Consider the following 25,389-nt stretch of genomic DNA (forward strand, 5'->3'; position numbering starts at 1 on the left):
TGCCAAAGCCACCATGCACGCAGTGGACGAATCCATCCCCTTCCAGGTGGAAAGCGATGCGTCCGACTTCGCTCTGGCCGCCACCCTTAATCAGGCGGGGAGACCTGTGGCATTCTTCTCACGAACCCTCCAGGGCCCGGAGACCAGACACTCCGCGGTCGAGAAGGAGGCCCAGGCTATCGTGGAGGCTGTGCGTCATTGGAGGCACTACCTGGCCGGAAAACGATTTACCCTGCTCACTGACCAGCGTTCAGTTGCTTTTATGTTCAACAACAAGCAGAGGGGCAAAATCAAAAATGACAAGATCTTGAGGTGGAGAATCGAACTTTCCACCTACAATTACGAGATCTTGTACCGGCCTGGGAAGCTCAATGAACCCCCAGATGCCCTATCGCGTGGCACCTGCGCCAGCGCGCAGATCGATAGGCTGAGGGCCCTCCACAATGACCTCTGCCACCCAGGGGTCACCAGGTTCTTCCACTTCATCAAGGCCCGTAACCTGCCTTACTCCATCGAGGAGGTCAGGACCATGACCAAGAACTGCCAAGTCTGCGCTGAGTGCAAACCGCACTTTTATAGACCAGACAGAGCCCACCTGATAAAAGCCACTCTCCCTTTCGAATGCCTGAGCGTCGATTTCAAAGGGCCTCTCCCCTCCTCCGACCGCAATGTGTACTTCCTCAACATCATTGACGAGTACTCCCGGTTCCCGTTCGCTATCCCCTGCCTGGACATGACCAGTGCCACGGTCATTAAATCTCTGAACAGCCTCTTCACCCTGTTCGGTTTCCCCAGCTATATCCATAGCGACCGGGGCTCATCGTTTATGAGCGACGAACTCCGCCAGTACCTGCTCGCTAGGGGTATAGCCACAAGCAGGACCACCAGTTACAACCCCCGGGGGAACGGACAGGTGGAAAAAGAGAATGCAACAGTTTGGAAGGCCGCCCTACTAGCCTTAAAGTCTAGGGGCCTTCCGACCTCCCGCTGGCAGGAGGTGCTCCCCGATGCGCTCCACTCGATTCGGTCACTGCTCTGCACTGCCACCAATGCCACCCCTCACGAGAAAATGTTTGTCTTCCCAAGGAAGTCCACATCGGGGACATCGTTACCACCATGGCTGACGTCCCCAGGGCCGGTACTACTGAGAAGACACGTGAGGGCCAATAAAATGGACCCCCTGGTCGAGAGGGTCGACCTCCTCCACGCCAACCCCCAGTACGCTTACATTGCGTACCCGGACGGGCGGGAGGACACAGTCTCCATACGAGACCTCGCACCCTCGGGGACCGCTGTAACCCACTACGACACAGTCTGCATACGAGACCTCGCACCCTCGGGGACCGCTGTAACCCACTACCCATTACCACCCCCCCCACGACCCGATATCCAACCCCAGCAGCCGGCTCGCCTTGGACCGTCACCCACGAGGACTACACTCCAGGGCCCCAGCCTACACGGGACGCGACGCCGGAAGCTCCACCACCCCTGCTGTCGCCACGTCGATCACAGCGGCAGACAAGACCTCTGGAGAGACTCCAATACACGAACTTTTAAATACACTTCACCCCGCCGGACTCATTTTTAAACAAGGAGTGAATGTGGTCAACCACTGTTATACCTGTCTGTGTCTGTCTGTGTATTCCACTAGGTACAGGTCTGGACATGCCTCGGCTGACTCCTCCCACTATTCCAGGTATATAAGTGACTACCTCCCAGTCCCTTAGTATTCTGGACGGGTCGACCACTCGAGACAAGACCTTCATTCTTTAGTTAATAAAAGCCTGATTGTTACTCGCTCAACCTCTGTCTTTTGAGTAATTGATGGCGCATCACTATGCAATTAGTTCCACTCCCCTGCTCTTTCCCCATACCCCTGCAAATTTTTCCCTTCAAGTATTTGTCCAATTCCCTTTTGAAAGTTACTATTGAATTTGTTTCCACCACCCTTTCAGGCAGCACATTCTAAATCATAACAACTTGCTGTGTAAATTTTTTTCCCTCATGTCGTCTCTGGGTCTTTTGCCAATTACCTTCAATCTGTATCCTCTGGTTACCAAACCCTTCTGCCCCTGGAAACAGCTTCACCTTAATTACTCTGGGAGAGAAATTCATTATAGCCCAGGAATGAGTGGTAACTTCAGAAAAGTTAGAGATTTAGCGCCAGGCGCCAATGAATCACGCTGCACGCTAAATTAAGTCTCATCACTCTAAGAAAGGATGGGAGCGCTAAATCAAGCACTAATGGCCTAGCTCAGTGGCATTCATAAAATCATAGAATGGTTCCAGCACGGAAGAAGGATATTCGGCCCATCGAGCCCATGCCGGCTCTCTGCAAGAGCACTTCAGCTAGTCCCACTCCCCTGCCCTTTCCCTGTAGCCCTGCAAATTTATTTCCTTCAGGTAATTATCCAACTCCCTTTTGAAAGCTGTGATTGAGTCTGCCTCCACCACCCTTTCAGACAGTGCATTCCAGATCCTAACCACTCGCTGCGTCAAAAAGTTTTTTCTTACGTCACCTTTGGTTCTTTTGCCAATCACCTTAAATCTGTGTCCTCTGGTTCTCGACCCTTCTGCCAATGGGAACAGTTTCTCTCTACCTACTCGGTCTAGACTACTCATGATTTTGAACACCTCTATCAAAGCTCCTCTCAATCTTCTCTGCTCCAAGGAGAACAACCCCAGCTTCTCCAGTCTATCCACATAACTGAAATCCCTCATTCCTGGAATCGTTCTTGTAAATCTTTTCTGCACCCTCTCTAAGACCTTCACATCCTTAGTAAAGTGTGGTGCCCAGAATTGGACACAATTCTCTAGTTGAGGCTGGATCAGTATTTTATACAGGTTCATCAAATTTACACACTTTTGTACTCTATACCTCTATTTGTGAAGCTCAGGATCCCGTAAGCCTTTTTAACTGCTTTCTCAACCTGCCTTGACACCTTCAACAATTTTTGCACACATACCCCCAGGCCTCTCTGTTCGTGCACCCCCTTTAGGATTGTACCATTTAGTTTATTTGCCTTCTCCTCATTCTTTCTACCAAAATGTATCACTTCACACTTTTCTGCATTAAATTTCATCTGCCACATGTCCGCCCATTTCACCAGCCTGCCTATGTCTTCCTGAAGTCTATCACTCTCCTCCTCACTGTTCACTATACTTCCAAGTTTTGTTTCATCTGCAAATTTAGAAATTGTGTCTTGTACACCCAGGTCCACGTCATTATTATATATCAAGAAAAGCAGTGGTCCTAGAGCCGACCCCTGGGGAACACCACTGTATACCTTCCTCCAGTCCAAAAAACAACCATTCACCACTACTCTCTGTTTCCTGTCACTTAGCCAATTCCGTATGCATCCTGCCACTGTCCCTTTTATTCCATGGGCTTCAACTTTGCTGGCAAGCCTGTTATGTGGCATGTTGTTGAACACCTTTTGGAAATCCATGTACACTACGTCAACTGCATTACCCATATCAACCTTCTCTGTTACTTCATCAAAGAACTCAGTCAAGTTAGCTAAACACGATTTGCCATTAACAATTCTGTGCTGGCTTTCCTTAATTAATCCACACTTGTCCAAGTGGCTGTTAATTTTGTCTCTGATTACTGTTGCTAAAAGCTTCCCCACTACTGAGGTCAAATTGACAGGCCTGTAGTTGATGGGTTTTTCTTTACACCCTTTTTTGAACAATGGTGTAACCCTGTTCCTGGGACTAGGGACAGGGTCACTGGCAAGGCTTGGAAGCTAAGCAGAGCCAGGCCTGGTTAGTACCTGGAGGGGTGACCATCAGGGCAAGACCAGGTGCAGAAGGTCACGGAAGGAGCCCCGAGGAGGGGCAGTTGGTGAGAAGGTCACGGAAGGAGGAGCGGCTGGTGAGCAGGCCCGGGTGTTGGGCTGAAGATTGTCGGACAGGAGGAGTGGTGGAAATGGAATGGCGGCGCGCACCGACGCAGCGGCTTTGCTTCTCCCAGTCATGGGAGCTTGCAAGATCACATTTTGTTGTTCATGTACTTGTGCAATGACAATAAAGTTGAATTATTATTATTATTTACAATTCTCCAGTCCTCTGGCAATAGCCCCGTATCTAAGGAGGATTGGAATATTATGGCCAGTACCTCTGTGATTTTCGCCCTCAATTCCCTCAGCATCCTAGGATGCATCCCTTCTGCTCCTGGTGATTTATCTACTTTAAGTACAGCCAGCTTTTCTAATACCTCCTCTTTATCAATTTTTATCCTATCAAGTATCTCCACTACCTCCTCCTTTACTGTCTATGACAGCATCCTCTTCCTTGGTGAAGGCAGATGCAAAGTACTCGTTTAGTACCTCAGCCATACCCTCTGCCTCCATGCATAGGTCTCCTTTTTGGTCCCTAATTGGCCCCACCACTCCTGTTACTACCCTCAAAATACTAACCAATTTCAGATGCAGTCTAATCGCAAGTCATCATTGCCACAGGCTCTTTCCAGTTCTTAAAGGGGAGGTTCATTGATGCTGCAGAACCTCATTCTCAGCATTGTTGGCTGTGAACCTGTGTCAGGAAGCAGGACAACACCAAGCCTAAGGAGCCGGACAACTCACCCAGCTCTCATGATGGCAGCTCCACGCCCCAGGGAGAGAGCGTGCAGATTCTCAGACCAAGCATTGAAGGAGTTAGTGGCCACTGTGGCGAGACGGAGGGCGGTCCTGTACCTGACAAGTGGCAGGGGGCCCGCGCTGCAAGTCTTCCATGCCATGTGGAGGGAGGTTGCCCATCATGACTCGGGCAGCACTGTGGTCCCCAGGACCCACACACAGTGCAAGAAGAAGTTTAATGACCTCTCTCGGGTGGTATGGGTGAGTCAATGCCTCAACAAATGCTACATACCACCATCTGAACCTCAGTCTGCAAACACTGCCCAAAGCACCACGCCCAAAGCACCATACCCTCAGCACTCACCCACCAACAATCTCTACCTACCAACACTCACACCCACATCTCACACCCTGCACACAATGGGGCCAAGTACCCAGAGTGCAAGTTCGCACGTGCGTTCTGCTGCACAGGACTCAGATGAGGACCTCGATGGGGAGGCATTTAGAAGAAGTGTGATGGGCATGCACAAGGAGATGATAGGTGCAATGGCAAGGGTGCCCAAGAGCCTCTCAGCAATGGTAAGGAGCGTGGAGGAGTCCACCTCCAACATTGCACAAAGCTCTGAGCACACCATGGAGCCCAAGTCTGGAAAGGATGGTCGACTCCCAGAGAGACCGTGACAACCCAGACTTTATGCTGCCTGTGATGGGCGATCTGGCAGCTTCCATTGCAGCACAGGCGGAAGTGATGCAACGTCTTAGTGCTGTAATGCAGTCTATGGTTGGTGCCATTCAATCTCAGACTGCTCTGATGTAGTCTCAGCTTAATGCCATGCAAGCTCTGAGTTAAATTTCATCTGCCATGTGTCTGCCCAATTCACCAGCTGTCTACGTCCTCATGAAGTCTGTTACTATCCTCATCACTGTTCACTACAATGCCGACTTTTGTATCATCTGCAAACTTTGAAATGATGCCCTGTATACCCAAGTCCAGGTCATTAATATATATCAAAAAGAGCAGTAGTCCCAACACCAACCCCTGGGGGACACCACTGTATACTTCCCTCCTGTCTGAAAAACAACTGTTCACCTCTACTCTCTGTTTTCTGTCACTTAGCCAATTTCGAATCCATGCAGCCACTGCCCCTTTAATCCCATGGGCTTCAATTTTGCTGACAAGTTTATTATGTGGTACTTAATCAAACGCCTTTTGGAAGTCCATATACACATCATCAACCGCACTACCCTCATCAACCCTCTCCATTACTTCATCAAAGAACTCAATCAAGTTAGTCAAACATGATTTGCCTTTAACAAATCTGTGCAGCACTGCCAAGACTGATCCTTGGGCCTCGAAAAAAATATCAAAGCGGAAAGAGAGCGGGGCCAAGAATTTTCGAACGGGAAACTCGAAGTAAGGGTTTCCCACAGGTCCCTGCCGAATATAACGGCAGGACTTCTTAAACATTTTTTCAACAGGTTTCCCACAGGACAACCAGCCAGATTGACAGGCGGGCTCTCTGTCAGGCAGGAAAGTAACTGGGGAGCGTATCGGAGCCATCTCTAACATCATATGGTGGGGCAGGTCAGGCATCAAGGGGTGGGGGGAGGCAGAGTCGGATGTCGGGGAGGGTAGGGTTGTCGAACATCGAGGGGGTGGGGTCTGATGATCGCAGGGGTCCCATCACGCGAAGCTTGGTGGGCGAGGGAGAAGCACTCCTGCGCCTTGTGCGAGCAGGTTGGTCGCCCGCTCCCGGACTCGCCTCTGTTAAAACCAGCAGTGGGCGGGCTGGATGTGGATTGAGGTTGAGTTGCCCATTTAAAGCATTTTTTTAACCATTTTTCATTGTAACTTGATGGGAAACCAGCAGGAACCACCCCTCCCCCACTAAACAAAAGGCGACAGGAGACTGGAAGACCCCTGCAGAAATTCAAGGGCTTTATTTTTAATTCTATTGTCATTAATCTGTTAAATATTTTTATACAGCAAGGTTCAGAATGAATAGGTCTTTAAAATGATGAAATTCAACCGGGTAGTTGCAGAGAAACCATTTCCTCTGATGGGTAAATCCAGAACAAGTGGCCACAATCTTAAAATTAGAGCTGGGCCATTCAGGAGTGAAACTAGGAAGCATTATTTCACACAAAGGGTACTGGAAATCTGGAACTTACTTGCTCAAAAGGCCGTGGATGCTGAGCCAATTGGAGCTTTCAAGACTGAGATTGATAGATTTTTGTTAGGTAAGGGTATCCGAGGAAATGGTTTCTTTGCAACTACCCTGTTAAATTTCTTCATCATTTTAAAGACCTATTAATTCTGAACCTATATATTTAACAGATTAATAACAATGGAATTAAAAATGGAGCTACGGCTGGGAAATGGAGTTGAGGTACAGATCAGCCATGATTGAATTGAATGGCTGAAGACGACCGAGGGGCTGAATGGTCCTGTTCCTATGTTCTTATGTAAAACAATTATTAATCAAAGTTTATCCTCACCAAATGTAAGATGGTGGCCAAGATTTTGTAGATGGTGTCAATTTCGTTGTCACTGAACCCGATGACTTTCATTGCATTCATTACCACCTTGAAGTTCGCCTTGTCATTGATCACAGACTGGAAATGGATCGAAGTGCATGTGAAGAAAAGAAATTGACAGAGTTAACACCGAGCTATGTGGCAATGGATTATGTAGAAGTTGAAAGGTACTGGCTGTCAGGAACTTACTGGCTGAGACAGAGAAAAGAGATTCAGCTGCCTCGATCCTGAGAGGATTGATCTCACATTGGGCAGTTTTTTACCCAAAGGGTAGTGGAAATGTGGAAATCACTGCCCCAAAAGGCTGTGGATGCTTCATCAATCAAAGTTTTCAAGACTGAGATCGATAGGCTTTTGTTAGGTAAGGGTATCAAGGGATATGGATCAAAGCTGGGTGAATGGAGTTGAGGTAGAATTAGCCATGATCTATTTAATTGGCAGAACAGGCTTAAGGAGCTGAATGACCTATACCTCTTCCTATGTTCCTTCCATTGCATTCGTGCTGTAACTCCTGGAGTTTCGATCTTGACCTGTGGGGGCGGAGCCTTCACATGCCTCAAACAAAGCTACTGATGCAGGAGGGAGCAAGGCTGGGGGTTTGGGACTCCTTACACCAGGAGTTGCCATGTCCCCGGCCTCTCAAGGGTCTGGGAGATCATCAGCATACTAGGCCGCCGAATGGCGGATGTGGAGCCAAGCCTGGGTGTCCAAGCCAGGGCTGCAGCCTGAATTGTTGAAAAGGGGAGAGGGGCTCATTTCTTTGCTCAATAGTTTTACAAAGAAAGTTATGGGGGCTGCTCTAGTGTTGCTGGTGGAGGGAATCCAGCAACCCCTCTCAGCACTGCAGTGTGTGGGCATTCTAAAGTTAATTGGGAAACCTCACCATGGGTTGTACAATATCCCTGATATTCCATGAGATCCTACCACAGCCCTGATATTCTGTGAGGTCCTACCACACCACAGTCCTGATAACTGACGAAGTTCAAACACAGCCTTTACTGCAAGTTCATTTTCCAGCATGAGTCACTGGAATCAGATATGGGCATAAGGAATTCTGCAAGAAATGGAGGTGAGTAGTTTTTTTTTTTTAAGTTGAAACTTTACATCTACAAAATCCAAAGAACTTAAGAATTTTTTGTAATGGAGCATTCCCACCATTTATCATTTACCCCAGTCTATCCACGAAACTGAAGTCCCTCATTCCTGGAATCATTCTTGTAAATCTTTTCTGCACCCTCTCTAAGATCCTTCACATCCTTCCTAAAGTGCGGTGCCCAGAATTGGACACAATACTCCAATTGAGGCCGAACCAGTGTTTTATACAGGTTCATCATAATTTCCACGCTTTTGTACTCTATACCTTTATTCATGAAGCCCAGGACCCCGTATGCTTTTTTAACTGCTTTCTCAACCTGCCCTGCCACCTTCAACAATTCAACAAACATCAGGGTGATGCTGAGCAGAGGCTGGGCAGCACGGGTTAAAGATAGGTCATAATTCTCCGAAACTTCCTCGCAACTAACGAGGCTCCACATCGCCAATAGTACCTCACAAAATGAATCTTGTTATGAAGCCAAAGGCATCAGTCATTTTGCACAAGGCAAAATCTCACTAACAGCAATGAGATAAACAACCAGTTAATCGGTTAGTTTTTTTTTTAGTAATATTGCTTGAGGGAGGAATATTGGCCAGGACACCATGACAGAGGTCCTCTTGGGTGAAGTGGTAGTGTGCTGCAGAACCAGACTCCATACTTCTGGGGGAAGAAGGAAGAATGGAAGCGATAAAAGTGGATCATAGTAATGGGTGAGAAAGTCTAGATTAAGTGGGGGTAACTTTCAACTTCGCCGCCTGGTTGGTAACCTGCAGAGCGGATTGCTCATCCAGGTGGTAAAAAACCAGGTGGGTTCAAACAACTGAGTGCTGATACTTGCAGTTATTTCTGGACTATTGCTCCGTCGTTATATATAATTAGCAGCAATAGACTGTTTGGCAGTTCGCCAGCCATCTACTCAAGTACAGTACAACCAAATTAGGAAAGGAATAAAAATATTGCTTTTTTTCTCTGTAACCACATCCTTTCTAATAACAGAAGTTGCATGCTGCAGCAGGACTGGGCAGGTCCTGAATCTTTCCTCTTCAGATATCTCCTGGGCTGTGGATTCCTTTTAGAACTGCTTGTTGATGGGTCGCACGTTCACTTTAGTGACACATGCACACATTCTCTCCATACTGACACATGGACATTCTCTCCCCATAGTGACACTCTCTCCTCGTAGTGACACATTCACGCTCTCTCCCATTCGTGACATGTACACATACTCTCTCCATAGGGACACAGGCATACACTCTCTCCCTGTGGTGATGTATTCTCCATGTAGGAACAAACGTCATTTATTTAAAGGACTATCCAGAGCCAAGTGGGTCTCCAGTGACAGATCGACTCTCCAGGTTCCATCAATGAGGCAGACTAGATAAGCAGTGTCCTTAGTCATAGAATCATAGGGGGAGAAATTGGGTATAGCCCCATTTGGGGCGCTAGCTCTGGCGAAGCGCAAAGCCTAGCGCCAGTTGCGATTTAGCGCCACCTGGCACGATATTGGGTTGCAGCGCCCCTAAAGGTGATTGTGGCGCTAAATCAGGCGCGGCACGCTACTCTTAAGGCGCTAACCCGGCGGTGCAACCCAATTTCGCCGCGGCGGGGCGCAGCGAGGGTGCTGTCAATAATCCACTTTCCCTGAGACACACTGGCGCTGGCCAGCTCTTAAAGGGGCAGGTGAATTGGCATCACCAGACACACTCACTGCCTTGTAGGCCTTCAAAGCGGTGGGAGCCTACCTGCGGCGCACCAGCCTAGCAAGACATGGAAAGGGTGAGGCAGAGGGCGGAACGAGTGACTGATGGGGCATTGGATGCTTTGGTTGGCACAGTGGAACCAAGGCCAAGGAAGATGGTCGGAATGTGATTTATGTTTTGGACAGTCTCCCGGGTGTGAGAGCCAGTTATGTGTCAGTGTATTAGTTTTGCTTTCTGTTGCCATAGCTTTCTCATGTTCGAAGGACCACATTTTGTTTAATGAAACACTTTCTTCATTTACAATGGCCATGCCTGCTATTTACATGCATCTTGCCCTTCACAGGCTTGGGGGTATCAGACCGGTTCCATTCCTGTTCTTGGAATGGCAGCAAGCATTCCGTGAGCGGGGCCTAGAAGCTACTTCTGATCAGCCTCTGACGCGTAGCTTGAGAAGAGCTGCTCACGTAGAAGTTCAGGCCAGCAGGCATCTTCTCAGCCACCGACAGAGATGTCCTGCACTTTATCTGAGGCTGCAGATCTGGCTGAAGCAGCTGGCACAGCTCAGTCACCACCTCCTTTCTAAATCGCAGCCTTCTGACACACTGCTCCTCCGGCATGTTCATGTAGGAAAACTGCTGTTGGAAAATCCTGCCAGCGTAAGGTCTGCTGTGGTGACGTCTGTTGGCCCTCCTCTGTCTGGCCATGCCCGCCCCCCTCTCCCAGCGTCTCAGTGCCCTTTCCAGATGATTCAACAGCAGGACATTCCCCTCCAATGCAGCCCCCATAATAAGTGCCCACAGGAAGGTTCCCCATTGTCAAGGCTCACCAACAGCAAGGTGATGGTCAGAAGGCTGAAGATCGTCTGCCTGCGCTGGCTCAGTGGTCAAATGGCTCTCAGTGTGCAGCTCAGCAACTCTTTGTAGCACTCGAGAAAGTTGTGCTCCAAAAATGGCTGCCGCTTTTAAACCACACCAGTCCCCTTTAAATAACGCTCCTCCAGCCCGAGAGCGACTTAGTAAGGTCCAGGTAAGCTGTCACTATTAGCGCCAGGCGCTACGGAGGGGGGCGCCACTGAATTTCCGGTCCGGGGCGCCCAAAAGGCGTTGCACACTCAAATGACGCCATAATCAGCCTGCGCCCATGAGCGGGCGCTAAGATTTCGTGCCGGCGCTAAATGCATGCTCAATATGGGGCAAGGCGCTAGGCGCCTTGCGCCCGCCCGGAAATTGGCTAGTGCCCCACTTCTCGGCCTCTTTAGGCTTTAATCGGTGGCGCTAACAACCGAATTTCTCCCCCATAGAGTTATACAGCACAGAAAGAGGCCCTTCGGCCCATCGTGTCCACGCCTGCCATCAAGCCCCGTCTATTCTTATCCCATTTTCCAGCACTTGGTCCATAGCCTTGTATGCTATGGCATTTCAAGTGCTCATCTAAATGCTTCTTGAATGTTGTGAGGGTTCCTGCCTCTACCACCCTTTCAGGCAGTGAGTTCCAGATTCCAACCACCCTCTGGGTGAAAAGGTTTTCCCTCAAATCCCCTCTAAACCTCCTGCCCCTTATCTTGAAACTATGCCCCCTGGTTATTGACCCCCTCACTAAGGGGAAAAGTTCCACTTTGGCCAGATCCTGCCTTATCATATTAAAATCGGCCTTCCCCCAATTTAGAACCTTTATTTCCGGTCCATCTTTGTCCTTTTCCATGACTATCTTAAATCTCACCGAAATATGGTCACTGTCACCAAAATGCTCCCCTACTGACACTTCTACCACTTGCCTGGCTACATTCCCTAGAATTAGGTCCAGTACCGCCCCCTCTCTTGTAGGACTTTCTACATGCTGGCTCAAAAAGCTCTCCTGGATGCACTTTAAGAATTCCACACCCTCTAAGCCTTTCACACTCTGACTATCCCAGTTAATACTGGGGAAGTTGAAATCCCCCACTATTATTACCCTATTATTTCTATACTCCTCTGAGATTTGCCTACATATCTGTTCCTCCATCTCCTCCTGACTGTTTGGGGGCCTATAGTACACTCTCAGCAAAGTGCTTGCCCCCTTTCTGTTTTTAAGTTCTATCCATATGGCCTCATTAGAGGAATCTGCTAAGATATCATCCCTCCTTACAGCAGTAATTGACTCCTTGATTAATATTGCGACACCCCCCTCCTCTTTTACACCCCCCTGTCTCACCTGAAGATTCTATACCCCGGAATATTGAGTTGCCAGTCCTACCCCTCCCTCAACTATGTCTCTGTGATAGCAACAATATCATACTCCCATGTGTTCATCAACACCTTCAATTTATCTGCCTTACTCGCAAGACTCCTTGCATTAAAATAAATGCCATCCAGCCTTGCCATACTCCCTTGTGCCATTACATATTTGCTCTGCCTTCCAGGCTGACTTGTTTTTTCCTCTATATTTGGCTGTGTATCATCCCCTACTATAGCTCCACTCCGTATCCCATCCCCCTGCCAAGTGAGTCGGCCATAGTCAACTTTGTTCCAATGGCCAAGCATGTCATCTTGGAAGCATATACTTGCCATAGAGGGAGTGCAACGAAGGTTCGCGAGATTGATTCCTGGGATGGCGGGACTGTCGTATGAGAAGAGATTGAGTAAGCTAGGCCTGTATTCTCTTGAATTCAGAAGAATGAGAGGGGACCTCATTGAAGCGTACAAAACTATTACAGGGCTTGATAGGGTGGATGCTGGGAGAATGTTTCCCTTGGCTGGTGAGTCCAGAACCAGGGGCCACAGCCTCAGGATAAAGGGTAGGCCATTCAGGACTGAGATGAGAAGACATTTCTTCACACAGAGGGTGGTGAATCTTTGGAATTCTCTACCCCAGAGGGCTGTGGAGGATCAATCATTGGTATATTCAAAACAGAAGTCGATAGATTTCTGATTAGTAAGGGCATCAAGGGATATGGCGATAAGGCCGGTGAATGGAATCGAGGTAGAAAATCAGCCATGATCTCATTGAATGGCGGAGCAGGCTCGAAGGGCCGAATGGCCTACTCCTACTTCTTATGTTCTTATGCAGCCAAATATCCTACTAGTGTATCAGGTGCAGCTATAACATGACATTAGATCTATTTTGGTGAGCACCACATGCTTTTTGGAAAGTTAATTTCAATCCAGAAAGAGTTCGCTCCACGTGTACTTACATTGGAAGTAGCTCCATCTCTAGTGAATGTGTATTCGGCAGCATCTCTCTGCAGGTACAGGGACTGCAACAGGTCATCAGAGCCACCCAGGATCAGCTGAAAATGGCAAAAAAGGGCAGAGGATTTCTACAAATGTTTCTGGTATGCATGATTAATGAGTACACATGATTAATTCTTTATGGTGTGTATTCTTTAGCGCAGTTTTGAAACTCTTTTAAATTGGGGAGACCCCATGAATTGCACAGAAGTCTCCTGACATTTATATAATATAATTCCACATAAACCATTCTCTCTCCTCTTCATACTTTGAGGAAATTCAGGAACTTGACACCACAAATTTCATTCTATGAACCATGAACCAGCTCCAATATTTTTCAATTTTGCTCTTGAGATGTAGGCAACACTGGCAAGGCTGCATTTAACCATCCTCAGGTGCCCTGACAACTGTGTGGCTTGTCTTTCAGATGAGACATTAAACCGAGGCCCCGTCTGCTCTCTCAGGTAGACGTAAAAGATCCCACGGCACTATTTCGAAGAAGAGCAGGGGAGTTATCCCTGGTGTCCTGGCCAATATTTATCTCTCAATCAACATCACTAAAACAGAGTATCTGGTCATTATCACAGTGCTGTTTGTGGGAGCTTGCTGTGCACAAATTGACTGCCGTGCTTCCTAGATTACAACAATGACTACACTTCAAAAAAGTACTTCATTGGCTGTAAAGCACTTTGGGATGTCCGGTGGTCATGGAAGGTGCTATATAAATGCAAGTCTTTCTTTCCTGTTAGACCACTTCAGAGGCCATTAAGAACCAACCACATAGTGTGAGACTGGAGTCACATGTAAGTCAGTTTCGGTAGGGGTGCAAGGTCCCTTCCTTGAAGGACATTTGTGAACCAGTGGTATTTTTACAGCAATCCAGCAGCTTTCATGGCTACTTTTCTGGTGCCAGTCCACAAATTATCAGATTTATTGAATTAACTTGCCCTGGTTGGATTAGAACTCATGACCTTTTGATTTCGAGGCAAGTGTGCTACCACTGAGGCACGGCTGACAAAGTGCGATAGGGTAGACGCGCTCCTTCATTCAGTACTATTCTGGAGTCTCAGCCCACTTCTGGCCTCAATTTCCAGTGTTGTGCTAAATCCCAGAACTTTCTGACTCAGAGGACAGAGTTCGAGCAACTACCCCCTGCCAAATGTAAGTCCAGCTCTAATGATACATAGTTTCACATTTATTATTAGCCTAATGAGGCTTCTAAGTGAGTAAAGGTGGAGCAAGTCATGTGTGTCCTATATGTGGTAGAAACTGAAACCACAACAGTTTGACTCAATGGTTTATTCTTATAACTGTTAAAGACATCACGGGAAATAATGTTTAATGTTGTTCCGTGTGTGCCTATGTGCAGAAACCCCTATGCTCATTTACCTTTTCCCCATATGTAATGTGCAGGTCACCACATCACCTTCTTTCTTTCTTTCTTCCTGTCTATAATTTCTGGCACCTACCGTCCACCTTGCTCAAACCTACACTTGTCAGTTGTCTAACGACCAAGCCCCATTCTAGGACATGAGCCCAGCTTCTAGGCTGACCCCTCAGGGCAGCCCTGAGGGAGGACTGGACTGTCGAAGGTGCCTCACCAATGAACCGAGCTGGTTGGTCAATCATCAGTCGTGCCCTGAAGAACTGTAAGGATGCCTCACCCAGGCGCGAATTGCCCGAGTTTGCTACAGAGCACTGACTTGACCCCTTTTTTCCGTTGGCGGTGCCGTATCTTGGAGCCAGTTTGAACCCAAACACAATCTGTTTACTTCCTATACCCAATGTTCCCTTTAAGCTGCATAGCTGCGCAGCACTCTGCAGCTCCCATGCATGGGTGGGGAGGGGTACAGGCAATGTTCCATTTAATTTTTTTTGGGTGTGCGGCCCCTTTAAGTAGCTGAGTGGCCCATTCAAAATTCCGTGCATGTGCGATTTTTCCAATTTAAGCGCCGGTGAGCCGGCTGCACGGGAGCTGCAGAACGCTGCGTGGCCTATGGTGACGCATTCTAACTTTCTTATCCGGAAACTTCCATAACATTCTCCAGGTTCTACCAAAAGCTCCTATAAAATTACAAATTATTGAATGCTTAAAATGAGTCCTCACAAGACTAGAGACAACAGAGACAGAAGAATGTAACCTCCACAGTCAAAGTGTTAAGCTGTAAATTGAAGCGTATTACTCTAACCCTGCATCAATTGTTAGTAAAGCCCTGTTTGGAATAAGTTCCATCAATTTAATGGCCCAGCTCCCGACTGGAGTGTGGAATCAACCCTCTTGTGTACAGTTGTCAACAACCTGCCTTCAACATTTATAACTGAGATCATTTAATACCTCTCTCACACTCCTGAATGGGAAACAGGAAGAAGCTTGCTTTCTGATAGGCTGTAGTCTCCAACTGCACTCTCTTGCACAACTGACCTTGTCTCTATGTCTTTCATTTATTGGTCCTACTATGGTCAATGCTCCTCTGAAGTTACCTTCCTTCTTCCCTTTAAACTCTCCCTTCTCCTTCATACATCCTCATACAATCCGCGTCCACACATTCCAGCAGGAGTCACTAGAGGGCGGGGGGTTGCTATTTTCCCCTCCTTAGTTCAAGGTCTCTGGGGATAATTGTCCCCCCTACTGCCAATCCCAGCTGAGATCAGCTAACTCAGTGCAGACCAGAGATTAAACCATAGACTTTCTTCTCTGTATGGCTCAGTACCACACTAGACCTGACCAATAGTGCCACTAGGGGAGGGATTGGATACTCATTCTAAACAACTTCACCGCTCACCAATCATGCACACATGTGCGTGCACATGCACACACAGACACACACAATCCATACATGACACACGCTCATCTAGATGCACATGCATACACTCTCATCCAGCCATACAGCCATAAACACACAAACCCATGCACACCCCCGTGCATGCCCACATACAGACGCAGATACACACCCATGCCTCCACAACCACAGACACACACACCCATAGACAACCGTACGCTTGCTCATGCACACCCACATCACTATATACCCACACAAACACACTCTATCACACCCACTCACAACCACATCCACTCTCTAACATCCGTATATACACACCCACTCATACACAAAGATACACACACAGCTATGCACGCACGCCCACACACGTACACCCACAGCCACCCCATACACAAAAACACGTGTACCCACACATATACAAGCCTAGAGATACTCACACACGCACGTCCATACACACCCACACCTGACACCTAGACACACACAATGATGCCCAAACACACCTATTTACACAGCCTCACACATCTACAAGTATCCACGCACCAACATTCATAAACCCACGCCCATACACCCAAACTAATACAACCACTCACAAACACATCTATTCTAACACCTGGCAGTTTGGCTCAGTTGGTGGCACTCTTACTTCTGAGTTAGAAGTTTGCAGGTTCAAGCCCTATTACAGGACTGAGGGAGTGCTGCATTGTCGGAGGTGCCGTCTTTCAGCTGCAATGTTATCTGCCTGTTCAGGTGGATGTAAAAGATCCAAAAGTACCATTCGAAGAAGAACAGTGAACTCTCCTGGTGTCCTGACCAACAGTCATCGCTCAGCCAACAGCATCAACACCCACTAACTGGCTGTTCATCTAGTTTGTTGTTTGTGGGATCTTGTTGTGCTTCTGTGTTTGTCTACAATGCTTGAAAAGTACTCACTGTGAAAATTCCAAGGATGTGAAACATTCTGTATAAATGTATGTGCTTTCTTTCAAACAGACACTGGTATCTGTCTTGTTTTGCACACTTTGTACAAAAATAATAAATTGCAGAACAACAGAGTGTTACAGTTTAAATCTTTTATGAAGCATTAGGTCTGTGTTCACTCATACAGCACAGTGGGACAAGATGGAGTCAGGACCCTGGGTCTTCCAAAACAATAGTAGTCCTTACAGATGCCTGCAGGCCAATGACAACTCAGCATGTGATCACATGTGAATATAATAGGTATTCCTTACAGATGCCTGCGGGCCAATGATAATTCAATATGCAAATGTTACATCCCCCTTTCTTTTAAACCTTTCTTCTACCTAATGTTCTCAGTAGCATAAACATATAAGTAAACTCAGCATTTAACTAGCGCTGAAAACATCTCAACGTTTCAATAACGATGTACATTTTTTTTTAGGTCAGTGATCCGCCTACACCCTTTGACAGTTCACAAGTCAAGGATAACTCTAGGCTTGACCTCTCGTCCCGACCTTGTGTGGTATGGAACTGAGCATGCTCCTGAATCGGTCAACAATTCCGGTTCAGGTTTAGGTTCAGGTAAGTATGATGTGTTTTGTGTATTGCTCTGTTCATCACACTCTGTTGAACTGATCCTCTCGTTGGAATGATGGTGTTGTTCCTTGGTGTTCAGGAGGTGCCTGCGATTGCGGCGGTACACCTGTCCTTCTGGGGTGTGGACGTGATACGATCGCTCAGTGTCAGCTGGCTGGATGACGATTGCTGGCTTCCAGTAGTCATGCTCCTGGATTCTGACGGATTCTCCATTGTGCAGTGGCGGCAGTAGTCTAGCTGACCTGTCATAGTATCTCTTTTGGTGTTGCTGTCTCTGTACACGTTTTGCATGCACTTGCTTGCAGCCGACGACCTCTGGCTGCAGCTGCTGGTTGGTGCTTGGAAGGATTGAACGAAGTCTGCGGCTCATCAACAGCTGTGCTGGTGACTTGAAGTTGTCAACCGGAGTGTTGCGGTACTCAAGGAGACTGATGTAGGGGTCTCTTTTGTCCGCTTTGGCTTTGTCCATGAGTGTTTTTGCAATCTGGACAGTTTTTTCAGCAAGGCCATTACTTTGAGGGTAATGTGGGCTTGATGTGACATGTGTGAAATCCCATGCCTTGGCAAACGACTCGAACTCTTTTGATTTGTATTGGGGGCCATTGTCTGAGACTAAAGTCTCTACCATGCCATGCCTGGCAAAGGCTGCCTTTAGCTTGTGGATCACAGCTGCAGATGTGGTGCTGTGAAGCTTGTCCAATTCAAAAAATCTGCTGTAGTAATCAACAGTCACTATGTAGTCCTCGTTGTTCCATGTGAACAGATCCATTACCGCGACCTGCCAGGGCCTGTCTGGGATACGGTGAGGTATCATGGGCTCTTTGACATTTGATGGGCGGCGTTCTAGACAAATGGAACATTTTCCGACAATGTCCTCAATGTGTTTGCACATTCCGGACCAAAACATAATGTCACGTGCTCTTTGTTTGCATTTTTCCATGCCCATATGTCCAGCAAGAATTTTTGTCAACATCTCTTCTCAGACTGGTATGAATGATGATTTTCTCCCCTTTGAAGATGATTCTGTTGATTTGTGACAGTTTGTCTCTGTGGTTCCAGAATTCAGATATGCTCTGAGGGCATTTCCTCCTTTCCTCAGGCCATCCTTCATGTATGACTTTGCTCAGCAGTGTGAGTTATGCATCTTTCTCTGTTGCTGCTCAGATCTCCTTCAGTTTTGAGTCACTCACAGGTAAGCTGCTGTACACCATGTGCACCTACACATCCATGCCTTCACTGAGGCTGCTGTCCTGGTAGCTAAGAGACTTTCTGGAGAGCGTGTCTGCGACAGGAATGTCTTTGCCTGGATGGTGAATGATTGTGAAGTCGTACTTCTATAGCTGAAGGATCATTCTCTGTAGCCTTGGTGGGGCTGCGGCTAGTGGTTTCCTCATGATTGACTCGAGGGGCTTGTGGTCGGATTCCACAATTACTTGTCGGCCATAGTCATACTGGTGGAAACGCTTACATCCAAACAGAATTGCATATAGCTCTTTCTCGATTTGAGCATAGTTGATTTCACTGTCTGTGAGAGATCTGGAAGCGTAGCCAATGGGCTTTCCTTCTTGCAGTAATACTGCGCCTAGTCCATACTTTGACGCGTCAACTTGTAGTCTGAACTCTTTCTTGGGGTCGAAGTAGGCAAGAACTGGTCATGGTTCTCTGGTGATTAGGTCTTTCATTTTCTGAAATGCTGTGTCATGTTATTTGTCCCACAGGAACTCATTGGATTGTTTGAGCAACTGACGCATGGGTGCGTTGATTTCGGAGAGACTCGGGGCAAACTTGGCTAAGTAGTTAACCATGCCTAGTACTGTCTCTAGCTCTGCGCGGTTCTTCGGCGGCTCCATCTTCTTGATGGTGGAGATTTTCTCTGGATCCAGCTTAATGCCATCAGTTGAGAGGCGATGCCCGAAATAACTGATCTCGGTGGATCCGATTATGCTTTTCTTGGGGTTGAGCCGGATACCTTTCTCCCATGATCTTTGTAGCATCGCACGGAGGTTCCTGCCATGTTCCTCTCTATTCTTGCCATAGATGAGGGTGTCGTCTACGATTGCGACTACTCCGTCGAGGCCTTCATAGGTTTCGTCGATCTTCTGCTGGAATTCATCCTGAGCTGAAATAAGACCAAATGGTAAACGCAGAAATTGGTAGCGTCCAAATGGTGTGTTGAACGTTGTTAGCTTAGATGACTCTTCCGTGAGCTTGATAGTCCAGTATCCTGATCGTGCGTCCATTACACTGAAGTAATGTGCTCCCACTAGCTTGGGTGTGATGTCATCTAGCGTTGGTAGAGGGTAGTGAGGGCGCTTAATAGCCTTGTTCAAATCTCTGGGGTCGAGACAGACTCTGAGCTTGCCTGTACGTGGTTTCTCAACCACTACTAACGCGTTGACCCATTCTGTCGGTTCTGTTTCCCAGACGATGATTTCTGTATTCTCCATGCTCTGCAGCTCCTCCTTCAGGCGACTACATAGAGCAAGGGGTATCCTTCTTGATGGGCAAACCACAGGGGTTGCTGCTGGGTCAAGGTGAATAGTGCATTCACCTGGGAATAGTCCGATTCCTTTGAAACCATCAGCAAGCTCCTCCATGACTGTCTGCTTATCAACTGGTGCTGTCAATGATAGCACTAGCTTGACGAGGTCCATGTCTAAACATGCCTTTAGACGTAGCACTGGAGGTGCTCGAGTGTCAACAATGTAAAAGTCCAACATCATGTCGCTTTCTTTGTACTTGCATTTCATCACGCATGTGCCTTTTACAATGAGCTGCTCACCCCCATAGCCGGTCAGTCTGCGTGAGGTGGGCTGTAGCTCACACTCATCCTTCAAGCTGTGATACTCACTCAGAGGAATTACATTAACCTGAGATTCAGTGTCTAGTTTAAACTTAAGCTCTTTGCCCTGTTTTCCTATCTCAATATCGGCAAAGGCTTGCTCAGTCTCTGAAATCTGTTTTTTCTGTGACACAGAATCAATAAACAGTTCCTCTGCATTTGGCTCTCTATCTGGCATTTGGCTATCACTCACTGTGTGTACTGATTTTCCAAAAACAGTCCTGCAGACTTTAGCAAAGTGGTTCCGTTTACCATATTTAGCACATTGCCTTCCTTTGGCAGGGCAGTACGCCTTTTCCCTGTGCATCTTGTTTCCACAGTATCCACAGTTTTTGAAGCGTTTTATGTCTGTGTCGCCCATTTTTAGAACTCTGAAACACGCTCTCTGGGCGGTGTTCTTTGGTGTGTGTCTATTAACTGCGTGCACTGTCTGTTCACTCGAGCTGCTTGTGGCGCCCATTATGGTTTTCAACTGTGCTTGGGCTATCTTGTGCAATCTAGCTATGTCCATAGCTTTGTCCCGGACCAACATTCAAAAGTTTCTCTCTCACTTTAGCTGAATGTATTCCAAACACGATGCGGTCTCTGACCATCTCATCTTTATCTTCTGCATATTCACAGTCTTTTACTAGCAGTTTTAACTCAGTCACGAACTGTTCAAACGACTCACTAGCTCCTTGTACTTTCTCCTGAAACTTGTACCTAGCAAATATCGTATTTGTCTTGGGCATCACATATGATTCAAAACGGTCAAAATAACTTTTCAGTACCTTTGCTTCATCTGCGGTGAGAGACCATGTGTTAAAAATGTCTCTCCCTTTTTCTCCGATCCACAGGAGTAGGTAGCTGCACCTTTCTTCCTCCCGTTTGCTTTTCAACGGACCCGAGAACATTAACTGCACGTGTTGCTTGAACTTGCACCATTCTCTAGGTAAGTTCAAAGATTCCCAATCCATTCGAGGCAAGGAAGCTCCAACGATGTCCATTTCAAATCCCTGTTCTGACATCATGGCCTAGAAATTCAGTATAGCCACTTTTGGGGCGGTAAAGTCGGGCGGCCACTAAAGTTTGCGCCCGGCGCAAAGTCGCGCCCCCTTCGCCGATATTCAGTCGCATCACCCCAAGAGGTTGCTGCTGCGCTAAAACAGGCGATGCATGACTATCTTTAGGCGCTAAGCTGGCAGTGCTGAGCGATACCCCCGAGGCCGGGCGCAGCGCAGGTGCGGCGAGTTCTTGATTGACGGCAGACACTCTGGCGCCGGTCAGCTCTTAAAGGGGGAGGGTGGATTTGTTTGCCTGCCATGCCCTGCACACTGCAGCCCTCAACCTAGGCCTGACCACTTCAGCTTCACCTGCACAACGCCCAGGGCTATGGAGAAGGCCAGGGAGAGAGCGCAGCGCTTCAGCGACGGTGACCTGAGGCTGCTGGTTGGCGGAGTGGAGCGCAGGCGCCATGTTCTGTTCCCAGAAGGTGGCAAGAGGCCGCTGCCCAGCGCCTACCGGAAAGCCTGGAGGGAGGTCTCCAACAGGGTGTCTTCCAACAGCGTGGTTGCCAGGACTCCTGTGCAATGCCGGAAGAAGTTCAACGACCTCACTCGGGTTGTCAGGGTGAGTACCCTTTCCAGTGTCCTCCTCATCCTTGCATGTGCACCTCACTTTATGGGCAAAGGGACCTGAAAGCCCTAATGGCCAGCCCTCATCCAGCAGCTATGGGACTGGCATGAAAATCACTTGCACATTCAGCACTTTACACACTGTACAAGCTCTTCGACCATGGGAGGCAGTGCAGACAAGATCAGGGCTACACACTGTACAAGCTATTCGAACATGGGAGGCATTGCAGACAAGATCAGGGCTACACACTGTACAAGCTCTTCGACCATGGGAGGCAGTGCAGACAAGATCAGGGCTACACACTGTACAAGCTATTCGACCATGGGAGGCAGTGCAGACAAGATCAGGGCTTCACACTGTACTTAGAGGCCGTCCTTTCTCTTGCAGGCCAAGGTGGCGCACAACCGGCGCAACCGAACTGAGACCGGGGGAGGCCGTCCTCACCTCAAAGAGCTCTCCGACCTCGACCAGCATGTGGAGCGCATTATGGCAGGCCGGCTGATTGGCCCCGTCGCCAGTGGAGATGCCGACCCTGTTCTGGGCACCAATGGTAAGGGCATCACCTTTTGGACCTCTCTCGTTCCACTTGTGCATCAGATCAGCATCCTTTGCCACTGTCCGACCAATGCGGTGAATGGCACCACTCATGCCTCCCTCGCTGCCGCCCTGTCCTCACTCTAAAGCTACTCTTGTGCCTTCCTGCTTTCAGATGGTGAATCGCCAGGTGAGGAGGCGGGCCCTCAAGCTGCCACTGTCAGCCCTTCGGAAGACGAGGAGGAGGAAGAGGAAGCCGGCCCATCAGTGCCACCCTCAGCCGCGCCAGCCCATGGCGATGTAGGGGACACGTCTTCCCTGGAGGGGAGCCGGGGGGAAGGGTCGGAGGAGAGTGAAGCTCCGGGGCCCAGCGGCCTGCAGCAATGCGGGAGGGGTGGGGAAGCTCGGCGGACTTCTCCCCAGAGGGTGAGTGCGGCCTCCAGTCCTGCGACGGTGAGCGCAGAGGAGTTGCGCCTCCTAGAGGAAATGGCCGTCCAGGCTGAGCGCAGGCACACTGAGCTCATGGCTGCAGTGGCAAGGATGCCTGACTCCATAGAGTCTCTGTCAAGGAGTGTGCAGCAATTCGGAGCAGCACAGGCCAGGAGTCTGCAACAATTCAGTGCAGCACAGGCCAGGAGTCTGGAACAATTCAGTGCAGCACAGGCCAGGAGTCTGCAGGACTTCGCGGCAGCACAGTCGGCTTCTAGCCAAGTGCTCAGTCGTGCCGTCCATTCACTGGCTGGTGTCATGCGGACACAGACCAGGGCCACACGGGCACTAACTGCTGCCACCCTCGCTGGATCAGCCAGGCATCGCCAGGGCACTCGCCGCGCAGCAGCAGCCCAGCAGTCTGTTCTTCAGCTGTTTGCTGCGCATGCTGCAGTGCTGGCCTATGCGAGTGCCAATGTCTCAGGCGACCAGCGAGCACCTGCGATCTGCCAGGTTGCCACCATTCCTGCAGCCGACACTGCCACTCTGCCATTGCAGCTGCCACGAGCTGCTGGACAGACTGCTGCCGCCCAGCCAGAGTTGGAGCAGTCAGCAGCCGGCCACTCCAAGGCCAGAGCTGGTGCAGGCCAACCCCCAAGGGCATCTGCCGTCTCGCCATCTGCCCCTCAGCAGCCTTCCCCCAGCCTTGCTGCAGCCACTGGGCTCCCATTGAGGAGGAGCAGCAGGGTGGGCAGGAGCCAGGCAAGGATGCGCAAGGCATCGCCCTCGCAGGGCAAAAAGTAGAAGGTATGCTCAAATGCCTGTTGTGTTTTTGTAAGGCCGAGACTGGTGTCTTTCTTTCTTTTTGTAAGGCCGAGACTGGTGCAGTTGTGTTTTTGTAAGGCCGAGACTGGTGTCTTTCTTTTTGTAAGGCCGAGACTGGTAGTTTTGTGTTTTTGGAGGGGGCTTCTCCACATGAGCATGTAATGTGGGAAGGGCAGAGGTTTTCAATAAATTATTGGTTTTTTGGTTAAGTCCTGGTTGCCCTGCTCGGCTGAGGGCTTGTGGAGCGGCTACATTCATCTGCTGACATTGGCACAAGCCATTCCCTGAGAGGGGGCCTAGAACCGACGTTCAATAAGCCGGCGACGGGCGGCCCTTGCACTTTGTGCCTCCCTCCTGTGCTGGTCCTCCTCCTCCTGCTCCTCCTCCTGAGGTGGTCCTCCAATCTCTGGTGGCAGTGCCTGAGTCCTGCGGATAGCCAGGCTGTGCAGCATGCAGCAAACGACCATGAAATGGGAGACTCGCTCCGGCGAATATTGTAGGGCTCCACCGGAACGATCCAGACAGCGGAACCGTTGCTTCAGGATGCCGATTGTTTGTTTGATGATGTTCCTGGTCGCTTGATGGCTCTCGTTGTATCCCTCTTCAGCAGGGGTGCTGGGCGCACGGAGCGGGGTCATCAGCCAGGTATACAAAGGATAGCCTTTGTCCCCGATAAGCCATCCTCGTGGGTGAGGCTGTGCCTGAAACATGTCTGCCACAGAAGTCTGTCGCAGGATGAAGGCATCGTGGCTGCTGCCTGGAAAGCGGGCATTGACAGCTAGGATGAACTGCCTGTGGTCACACACCAGCTGGACGTTCAGCGAATGGTAGCCCTTCCGGTTGCGGTAATCCTCGGCATTCTCCAGAGGTGCCCGCAAAGCCACATGCGTGCAGTCAATGGCGCCCTGCACCATGGGGAAGCCCGCGAATGCTGCAAAGCCCATTGCACGCTGTTGCTGCTTGGCAAGGGCCATGGAGAAGGAGATGAACTGACGTCTCCTTTTGAAAAGGGCATTGGTCACCTGGCGGATGCAGCAATGCACGGCGAACTGGGAGATGTTGGCAATGTCCCCAGTAGCAGATTGGAAGGAGCCAGTGGCATAGAAGTTGAGAGCCACCGTCACCTTCACTGCCACCGACAGAGACATCCTGCTCCTCAGCTGTGGCTGCAGATCACCGCCAAGCAGCTGGCAGATCTCTGTGACCACTTCCCTTCTGAATCGCAGCCTCCGAACACACTGCTCCTCAGACATGTTGAGATAGGAGAACTGCTGGCGGTATACCCTGGGTGGGTAAGGCCTCCTTTCCCGACGCCTGTTGCCCCCTCTCCGTCTAGCCAGGGCTGCCACTCTCTCACGGCGTCTGTGAGCCCTTTGGATGTAATTGAGAAAGCCAGCGTTGACCCCATTGCAGCCCCCATAATATGCTGGCAAACAATGAGATGTCAATGAAGGCAAAGACTACTGGAAATCTGTGGCCTGAAGCCAGAAGTACCTGTCCGAGTGTTGGGCCAAAGCAGAAAGCTATCTACCTTGGTCTCTCTCCAAAGATCCGTTTCCCAAGAAGGAGTGCTGCGAAATGGCAGCCTTTTATAGTGCAGGAGGAGTGCCCTTTAATTTGCGCCCCCCGCGCCCCACATCGGCTGAGCACCGTTCCACTCTAACAGTCGCTAGGGGCGCCAGGCGCACAAT

At 49.1% G+C, this 25,389-nt stretch overlaps 1 protein-coding gene across 1 annotated transcript in view; it reads right to left on the bottom strand.

Annotated features, from left to right (window-relative positions):
• The window catches only part of LOC147114683 (unconventional myosin-Id-like), a 193,865-nt gene that overhangs the window by 136,474 nt on the left and 32,002 nt on the right, over positions 1 to 25,389 (bottom strand). The window contains exons 6-7 of the mRNA XM_085992531.1: positions 13,084 to 13,179; positions 7,080 to 7,196 (exon numbers count right to left, since the gene is read on the bottom strand). Of these exons, the coding sequence (XP_085848657.1) occupies positions 7,080 to 7,196; positions 13,084 to 13,179 (213 nt within the window). The remainder of the gene's footprint in view (positions 1 to 7,079; positions 7,197 to 13,083; positions 13,180 to 25,389) is intronic.

Source organism: Somniosus microcephalus, chromosome 7 (assembly GCF_052327205.1).
Source record: "Somniosus microcephalus isolate GS21.2 chromosome 7, FLI_Smic_1.0, whole genome shotgun sequence".
Classification (NCBI taxonomy): Eukaryota; Metazoa; Chordata; class Chondrichthyes; order Squaliformes; family Somniosidae; genus Somniosus; species Somniosus microcephalus.